Genomic DNA, 9542 nt, shown 5'->3' with positions numbered 1-9542 from the left:
GCTTCCGCTGCACCTTGCTGCATGCGTCTTTGGGACTCCGTTTCTCCTTTGAAAGGAGGCGGGGTCGGGGAGGGGCGACGGACGGTTGCCCTGAAAATCTTGGACATTCCCAAAGCGCCAGTTTTCATGGTGAATAACCAGTGTCCCCTTCGCTTCTCCAAACTCTGGTTGCTGGAAGGTCTGCCCACTAGGGAACCTGCATCCTAGAGTTAAGGAATACCCGAATAGATTCCGAGGTAGTTCAGATCTTCAACCATAAGGTTGCTTTTTGTTTCTTTTTACTTTGTAAATCATGTTTAAAAGCAATAATACATATGGCTAAACATTCGAACAACCTTGAAGTACACAGAAAAGGGAGTCTCTCCCACCCACTGGTTCCCCCTGCTCTTGGGTAACCACCACCGTATGTCTTTCAGGAAAACATGGTCTTGCCTGAAGAGCCTTCCAAAGCAGTTCAAGACACCTTTAAATTTCAGGCCACACTGAGCTGAGTATTTTCCATGCACTGCTTAATCGGAGGCACACAAGGCAGCGTAGTGTGTATGTGCGTACTTTTTACAGATGAAAAATACGAGCCCAGGGAGCCTACATTTCTGAGCCTGGGTGTGTTTCTTTGGAGGCCAGATCCTGTTCTTTTCTGCCCCATGACTTTGTCTTGCCCCACTTTATATGAATTACACGGCAAAGCATTAACTCTCCACTCTTATCCATTTCTCCAACTGCTGAAGGTGAAACAAACCTTTACTCATTCATGCACTTTACCAATGTTTTTTAAACACCTACTATGTGCCAAACCTTTTGCTAGGCACTGGGGAGAATACTGGCCTCTGGCCCAGTCCTTTCTTGAGCAGAGTTAATGGGACACAGCGGACCTTTAAAAAGGATGATATATATAAGTGACTGAATGAATGGAATGGATGGTAAACTTGAGAAGTCTTGCCCACATCAAACTTACTACTTCTAATCCAGGGGAGAAATTAGATATATTCTGGCTCATGCAGAAAGTTGGGTTATTTCCTTTTTCACTTTAACGTGGTACTTTGGGAAATAGCATGGATTCTGGGTGAAGACCAGAGGAATCCTCTGGAAGTACAAAATTTTCAGTTTGGTGCATTGTTGCTTGCAGGCTTTTCCAACACACACACTTAATTGAAGTGGAAAAAGAAAAAGGTTGTCAGGACAAATAAGGCTGTTACCTATTTAGTGTCATTTTGGTTTATAAAGGGAATGAAAAATAAGGGTGCGGGCATGGATATGAACCTTGGTTTTGCCACTTATTAACTGCATGATCTTGGGTAAGTCAACCTCTCTGTGACTCAGTTTCCGTGATGATAAAATAGGTTTGATAATAGTACCCAACTCATAGGATGGTTGTGAAAATTAAATACCTTAATATGTAAAGTCCTTAGGACAGTGGCTTTGCATAGTATACACCATCCAATACTGTCAGGCCTCTGAGCCCAAGCCAAGCCATCGCATCCCCTGTGACTTGCACGTATATGCCCAGATGGCCTGAAGTAACTGAAGAATCACAAAAAAGTGCAAATGCCCTGCCTCGCCTTAACAGATGACATTCCACCACAAAAGAAGTGAAAATGGCAGGTCCTTGCCTTAAGCGATGATAGGATCTTGTGAAATTCCTTTTCCTGGCTCATCCTGGCTCGGAAAGCTCCCCCACTAAGCACCTTGTGACCCCTACTCCTGCTCGCCAGAGAACAACCCCCCTTTGACTGTAATTTTCCTTTACCTACCCGAATCCTAAAAAACGGCCCCACCCTTATCTCCCTTCGCTAACTCTCTTTTCGGACTCAGCCCGCCTGCACCCAGGTGATTAAAAAAGCTTTATTGCTCACACACGGCCTGTTTGGTGGTCTCTTCACACGGACGTGCATGACAAATACTATTCTTATTCTTATTATAAACCTAATAATTGTTACTATGTGGTGACTTTCCTTGACCCACCTTCGCCGATTCCCCCTCCGGTACTGCGCCTAAAGCTTCCAATTCCCGCCCACCGGGGCGAGTCTCCGGGTCGCTCCTCCTCCCGCCCCGCCTTTTCTGGATGGCCGTAGGCCCGCAGTTGCGCGATGCACGCAGGGCCTTGTAGTCCCGTTGCGGAGTCCTGTCGCCCAAGGCCTCGCGGATGAACTGTATTTCCCAGCACCCCACGCGGCGGCGGCCGTAAAGCGCGGCGGTCGAACGGCCGGTTCCGGCTGAATGTCAGTGCCGGGCTGTGGGTCGGGAAGGAAGGCGGCTGGTGGTTCCTCCACCTCCTCCGCCGTCGCATCCTCCGCTTGTGCTGCCGCCGCGGGCGCTGGGCCGCTCGGCTGGTCGGGCATGAGACCGTGAGACGAGAGACGGGTCGGGGCCGCCGACATGTTTGGCCGCTCGCGGAGCTGGGTGGGCGGGGGCCATGGCAAGTCTTCCCGGAACATCCACTCCTTGGACCACCTCAAGTGAGTGTGGGGGGCGTAGCGGGAGGCCGCGGGGTTGGACAGGGGGACGGGGGCTCCGAGTTCCGGGTCCGGGCTCTAGGAGGCGTGAGAGCGGCGGCGGCGAAGGGCGCCCGGGGAAGCCCGTGTGGTGGTTGAGAGCGAGGGCTCAGGAGTCAGGGCGCCTGGGATCGAACCCTGACCCCGTCGCTCTTGGCTGTGTGACCTTGGACGAGTCGCTTAGTTTCTGAGTCTCAGTATCCCCACCTGTAAAGCGAGAGAATGCGATTTCAGTTTATGGACACAGACTTTGTTCTTGACGGTGTCCAGCAAGTTTCCTGGCGGGGTGCATCTTAAGCTGAACAGCTTAGGGGTCCATGGTCTGGGTCCTGGAGTCGGGCAGATCTGGGTCCGAATCTATCTATGTGAATTTAGGCCTCAGGTTCCCCACTTGCAAAATGGGTAAAGTGACAGCACCTGCTTCCTGCCGTTGTGTTGAGGGTTGGTTGGATAAGAGAATGAACGTTAAGCTCAGAACAAGTACAATTGCTCAATAAACGGCATTAATTATTATAAAAGAACAGATTATTTTCCGAGAGGAGTCTAAGCTGGAGGCATGCACGCTGAGACCCAGGATTTTGGGGCGAATGGGGAGGATGAGGAAAAATAGAGACCTCTGAGAAGGGAATGACTCTACAGCTCTGGGGGAGAACTAATGGCAAATAGGGTCTTGGGACCAGGAGTGCACAGAAATTAAGAGGCTGGCTTTGCAGCCACACCTGCATTCAAATCCTGACACCACCACTTACTGGCTCTGTGACCTTGGGCAAATTACTTCACCTCTCTGAGCCTCCAGATCCCCAATCTGCAGATGGCCAGTAGTGGTGGCTGTGTTTATTATCAGCTCAGCAAGGCCTTCCCAGACCACCCTACCTAACATGCTCCCGCCATCCCAATTCCTATCCATCGCATCTTTCTTTCTCTTGCTTTCATTGAGTGCTTCTCCACTCTCTGCAATTATTCTGTATTTTTTTATTTATACTTACTTTCTGTCTCCTATTAAACTGGCACTTCAGAGACTGCTTGGTTTGCTCAAAGTTGTATTCCCAGCATCTAGTACTGCTCTCTGCCTACTTAAAGAGTAGAAAAATGAATGGTTGAATTGGGGAGAGGTGAAGAGCATGCAGGCCAAGACCCGGGATTTGGGGGCAGGTGTGAAGGATGATGAAAAATAGAGATCTCTGTGAAGGGGAAGGCTTTCCGGAGGGAAATGGCGGGGATGCTGAAGAGGGGAGTAGACAAGCCTTCAGTGTCAAGAAATAGGCAGGTTTCCAGAGGGAGATCCTGAGACTACTAATTGGAAAGGAGGAGGATAGGGTTAGGGATATGGTGGGAAGTAGTGGAAGGGAGACGGGGCTGTGGAAAGGATTGGTGGGAGGGAATTAGATAGGGACTTCTCATGTGTCCCCCGGAGTGGGGTAGGGGTAGTGGCAGGGCCGCAGTTCTCAGCTGTGACCTTTCTAGCATGGAGCAGCGTTTAGTAAAACGTTTGTGAGTCTTGAAGAGTGGGGAGCAGGAGGGTTCAGTATGTGATGAGGGGCACTTTTAGAGCAGGAGGTGGTGAGAGAAGACAAGGGGAGGAAAGAGGCCCAGGACAAGGATGGGGTGGGTAGGGAGGCAGGGATCTTAGATGGGAGGGCAGCTGGCCGGGAAAGGGAGTGGTTGAAGGATTTCAGGAATTTATCGAGTGGGCGGAGGTGGCTGAGGAGGGGAGGGGAGTTGTCCAGAGGAGGTTGGGCTTCCTGCCAGCATCCAGGTACCTGCAGACTCTCACCTAACTCTGCTTAACTCTAGCCCTTTGAAATTACCTTAATTTATTAATATATCGAATGCGTTATTCTGTACCAGGTACTTGCTAAGGACTTCCTGTGTGTTATTTCCATTTGTCCTCACAAGTCTGTGAGTTACAGGAACCATTATTGTTTCTGTTTTACAGAAATGGAAACTAAGGTTCAAGGGGCTTCAGTGACTTGCCCCAAGGTGTCAGCAGCTGAAGGGTGGCAGAGGCAGGATTTAACTCCCGAGCTTGTGCTCATTATACTGTCATTCTGAGTAAAACTTCCCAATAAGTCTGTTTGAGGACACTTTTGACTTGGCCGAGTGTCATCGCCAGTGGGGCATATTTGCCAGCCAGCAGAGAATGGTAAACGGTCTCTGGTTCCTTTGCAGTATCCTGGGAACTGCCTGGGTTCATTGTTTAGATCACATGTCTGTGGGATGCTTCTTTGGAAACCCGAGTTGCCTGCCCTGAATCGGGCAGATCAGCTTAATCCATATTACAACTGCAAGAACCTGAGATTTTTGTATTGGTGAGGGGGTTAGAAGATCCCCCAGTGACTTGGAAAAGAGTGCTGTAAACAGCCAGTGCCCACCCAGGGGCTTGTGCCACTCTGCATTTGGCTCTGTTAGTGAACATCTTGGGTCTTGCGTACAGAACAGCTCATTCCCTGAGGAAGTTTGCAGGCTGGTGGGGGAGACAGCCATAGAGCCAGTGACTGTACAGTGTGACAAGTGCTGGGATCACCATGGGCCCAGGGTTCTATGGGAACGCTTCTTGGGAGCTTTCTGGAGGAGGCAACACCAGCGCGGGTTCTCCAAGAACGAGCTGAAGCCACCACGGTGGGCAGCAGGTGCGGGAGGCGGAACACTGTGACCAGGACCCTGGGGGTTTTGTGGCATGTCCAGGTGGGGGCTGATAGCTGTGGGAAACAAGGCTGGAAGGAGAAAGGCGCTTGGGATTTATCTGACACTTCGGGTGACCAAGCGTCCTGGTTTGCCTGGGCTGAGGGGTTTCCCAGGATATGGGACTTTCAGTGCTAAAACTGGGAAAGTCCCAGACAAACTAGTTTAAACTGGTCACCCTATCAGTGACAAGTGACAGTTCCTAATACACTCTTGCCTTGACCTGGGCGGTATGGGTGGAGAAGAAAAGTTTAAGATAGTTGAAAGAATTTATTTATTTGTTTATTTATTTAACACACAAGGCATCTGGAAACCCTCCTCTTTTTTTTTTTTTTTTTTTTTGGAGATGAAGTCTCGCTCTGGAGTGGGGTACGGTGGCACGATCTCAGTTCACTGCAAGCTCCGACTCCTGGGTTCATGCCATTCTCCTGCCTCAGCCTCCTGGGTAGCTGGGACTATAGGTGCCCGCCACCATGCCCAGCTAATTTTTTTGTATTTTTAGTGGAGACAGGGTTTCACCATGTTAGCCAGGATGATCTTGATCTCCAGGCCTTGTGATCCACCTGCCTCAACCTCCCAAAGTGCTGGGATTACAGGCGTGAGCCACTGCGCCCAGCCCAGACTTTACTTTTTTAGAACAGTTTGAGATTTACAGAAAGATTGAGAAGATAGCACAGAGAGCTGGAAACTGTTTTTAGCTTCATTATTCTTTGTAATGCTCCCAGCTTGCAAACTGGAAAGGAATTTTCCTGTTAGGGTTTTACTTTTGCTAAATGGTAGAAAACTTCATACCTATGGTCTCTGTCTACTGAACTGAGTTAGTGATTTAGCTCAGGTAGACTGAAGTAGTCGAGAGGTTATTTGCTACACACCATGGATGGTTTGTTGTCCAGATTAGTGGCAAGGCTGTGACATTGACTGACAAATGTCCACCACCAAGCAGAAGCCTGAGTAATGGAATCATTTGATTGCTACTGAAGCATCATCTTTACCAGGGACTGCAAGTCTACAGCTGGTAGAACTTGGTTGTTTTTGTGTTGTGGCCTTATTCTGGTCCTCTTTGTGTGGGGGTCAAGATTTTTGGTTCCAAGTGACAGAAACCAGCAAGAATTGCCTTCAGCCCCAAATGGATTGAATAGCTCCCGTCACTGAATGGTCTGTCCCGGCTAAACCATGGCTGAATCTAGGTGTTTGGAGCCATCAGAAATCGGCCTCTTTCCACCTCTCAGCTCTACCTTTTTCCTGTTGGTGTCATTTTCAGGCAGGCTGCAGGCTTACATCGTATCAGCTGAGCACTCCTGGGGGAAAAGAGAGCTTCTTTTCTTAATATTGCCAGCAGAAGTCCAGAATTGAGTATCTCTGGACCAACGAGGTCTCATGCCACCCCTGAGCTGTCACTCTGGCCAGAGGTATAGAGGGGCTGTGATTGGCCATTCCTCACTCATATTCCCTTCCCTAGAGCAAGAGTGGGATGAGCTCCACTCAAGCTAGTGGAAGAGAATGAGAGAAAAGGGTGGTTTCCCATGGGAAAATCAGGGGATACTGCCCAAAGAAGGCAGGGAATGGATCCATGGCAGGTTGACAGATGCACACCTATTCTTGGTGTATTCAAGTTTTGGCTAAGGTGGCACTGACAGTGTTAGAGAGCTTGGGGTACAATATTGCTGTGTTGATTTTCTTTTCTTTTCTTTTCTTTTCTTTCTTTTTTTTTTTTTTTTGAGACGTGTCTCGCTCTGTCACCCAGGCTCTAGTGCAGTGACGTCATCTCGGCTCACTGCAAGCTCTGCCTCCCGGGTTCACGCCATTCTCCTGCCTCAGCCTCCCAAGTAGCTGGGACTACAGGCGCCCACCACCTCGCCTGGCTAATTTTTAAAATATTTTTAGTAGAGTCGGGGTTTCACCATGTTAGCCAGGATGGTCTCGATTTCCTGACCTCGGGATCCAACCACCTCAGCCTCCCAAAGTGCTGGGATTACAGGTGTGAGCCACCACGCCCGGCCTTTGATTTCCTTAACATATCATCTTCACTACGTCACACATTATGGGTCCTAGGCACCCACTGTGTCATGTCTAAGTTCTTCCAGGCCTTCAGGGTGCTCCAGACTCTGTTCCCACCATGTAGTTTGGGAGCACAGGGAGCCAGGAACACCCAGCACAGGCAGATGCTGTTTAAATGGAGACCTACGAGGTGAGTGGTTGTTATCAGGCAGCGGGGTGTCAAGAGAAAGGAAGGATGTTTGAGGCCGAGGAAAAGGCAGTTGAGAAATACTGGTGGGGCAAGGGGAGCAGCGCACGTTGGCAGAACTGAGGTGGTTCAGCAGTTCAGCAGGGGAGTGTTCGTTGGGCAAAGAGGTGAGGACCCAAGCTCATAGCCATACTTGGGAGAGTCTCCAGAGGCCAGTTCCCCTGGGGCCTTGTAAATCACCTTAAGGAATTCAGACTACGCGTGAGAACAGGAGGGAACCACTGAAGGTTTTTTAACCACAGAAAGGCTGTTGTCTGGCTGAAGCTGGCAGAGTGGATTGGAGGAGGGGCAGACTGGAGGTGAGTGTCCACGGGGTGGGGGTGGGGTGGGACGCTGCTGCCGTCCCCTGGTGAGTTATAGTAGCAGCTGCTGTCATCCAGGCGTATCTCCCATTGGTGGTCCACTCACACACACACCTCGCTTGCCCACTTGAGCTCCTCTGCTCTTTTCTTCCTGCCCATCCAAATCCCTAGCTGTATCCCCAAAATGCCAGTTCTTCCCTAAAAATTGCCCTGGTGACTTCGGCCAACAAGAGTTTTGCTGTCTGCTCTAACTTCTCTTGTGCCTGCTCACACTGTCCCACACAGTTAACACATCATTATATACTTCTCATCGCCAAAGAGCGGCTCAGCTGTTAGCTTTACATTTTTAAAACTTTCATCCCAGCCTTGAGTTAGGCCCTCTGGAAGCTGGCTGGGGTTCAGACCTTGTCTTCCTTTGTTACATATCCTTTTGTTACTTTCTCCAAATTTGAACATAAGCATCATGAAAGCCTATATGGCTTGTTCAGCTAGGTACTGTGGGATGCCAGCACAGGACCTGGCAGATAGTAAGTAATCAACAAATATTTGTCACAGGATGAACGAGAGGCAGACCTCTGTTTTCAGAAAAGGCCTGTCTTTTTCCCAACAACTGCTTGTTCTTCCCAGTTTTGGTCACAGCACCTGTGCCAGAGCTGTGACTTTCTGTAGGGCTAAAAGCCCTGACTACACCCTACATATCCCCGGCCCAGCCTCACTCGCTGGCCCTGTTTGACATATTTGGGGGATGATTCACCAGGGGAAGCACCACCTGTGAACTCTGACCAGATGGTGGTTTTCAGGGCACAGTGGGACACACTGGGGAACGTCTGCAGTGCCTCTGCCCAAGTGCTGGAAAGGCCAGACAGACACAGGCTCTGTGTCCCCCATCCCTGTACCACACCTGAGACATTGTTATTTGGAGCTGTGTGGACATTGGGGGGTAAATTTCTAACCCCCAGACCTCCCATCATTCTGCTTATCCTTTCTCACGCCCCAGCTTGCAGATATACATATCAAAATCTTGAAAGAGGAGCATCCTAATAATACCATATTATGGTGCAAGGCATAACACTTGCAGAAAATGCTGTCACTGAAATGAACTTGGACTTAGTATTTCTGTCTCTGCAATGGACTGAATTCCTAGTTTTTGAAGGGGATGGGGCTTTATTAACTGCAGTGGTTTAACTTGTGAAATCAGTGACTCTCTTGAGAAAGCAGAGGCTCTTGAGGCAGGATTTGTTTATGTCCATCATTCTTGGTGATGCACCTCGAGTGTGTTGGTTGCAGTTTGTCTTCTCCAGGCATTTCAAACTCTGAAGCTCATCTGTCGGTGGAGAGTTAGCTAACGGGCAAAGCTCCGATATTGAGACTGCATCTGCAGAGCTCCTGTTGGGAATATGAGAATTTTGGCTCTTTTCCAGACAAATGGGAGTAAGAGAACTTTATAAGGACTTTCTGTAAGATTTGATAATATTTTCATGCTTTTTGGTTTATCTATTTGGTGTTTTTTAAATTTATTTTCTTTTTTTTTTTGTTTTGTATGTTAGGCATTCATAACCTCGTGTAAATTCTTGGCCAATATAATTGTTGCTTACTTCATTGTTTGCATTTTTGTAGTCCTAGAAGGGTTATAATCATGGGGTCTGGAGTTCAGCCTGCCTGGTTCTAACCTAGGCACCTCCTGTGCTACACCAGGGCCCTGGGCAGGTGCCTCAGTTCCCAGAGCATCATCCCCAGAGGGTCGATTGTTTCCGGGATTAAACCAAGCACTCAGAGACTGGCAGTAATATTAAACCAAGCACTCAGAGACTGGCAGTAATA

At 49.1% G+C, this 9542-nt stretch overlaps 1 protein-coding gene across 2 annotated transcripts in view; it reads left to right on the top strand.

Annotated features, from left to right (window-relative positions):
- The first annotated feature begins 2146 nt into the window (after positions 1-2146).
- Positions 2147-9542, top strand: part of CLEC16A (C-type lectin domain family 16, member A) — a 249531-nt gene continuing 242135 nt past the window's right edge. Inside the window, exon 1 of one of the 2 annotated variants that reach the window (XM_011988120.1) lies at positions 2147-2456. In XM_011988120.1, coding sequence (XP_011843510.1) covers positions 2377-2456 — 80 coding nt within the window. In that variant the 5' untranslated portion in view covers positions 2147-2376. The remainder of the gene's footprint in view (positions 2457-9542) is intronic. The other variant, XM_011988119.1, reaches the window with a different exon arrangement.

Source organism: Mandrillus leucophaeus, unplaced genomic scaffold (genome assembly GCF_000951045.1).
Source record: "Mandrillus leucophaeus isolate KB7577 unplaced genomic scaffold, Mleu.le_1.0 Scaffold323, whole genome shotgun sequence".
Lineage (NCBI taxonomy): Eukaryota > Metazoa > Chordata > Mammalia > Primates > Cercopithecidae > Mandrillus > Mandrillus leucophaeus.
The sequence above is the reverse complement of the archived record's forward strand: the minus strand, read 5'-3'. Positions and strand labels throughout refer to the sequence as shown.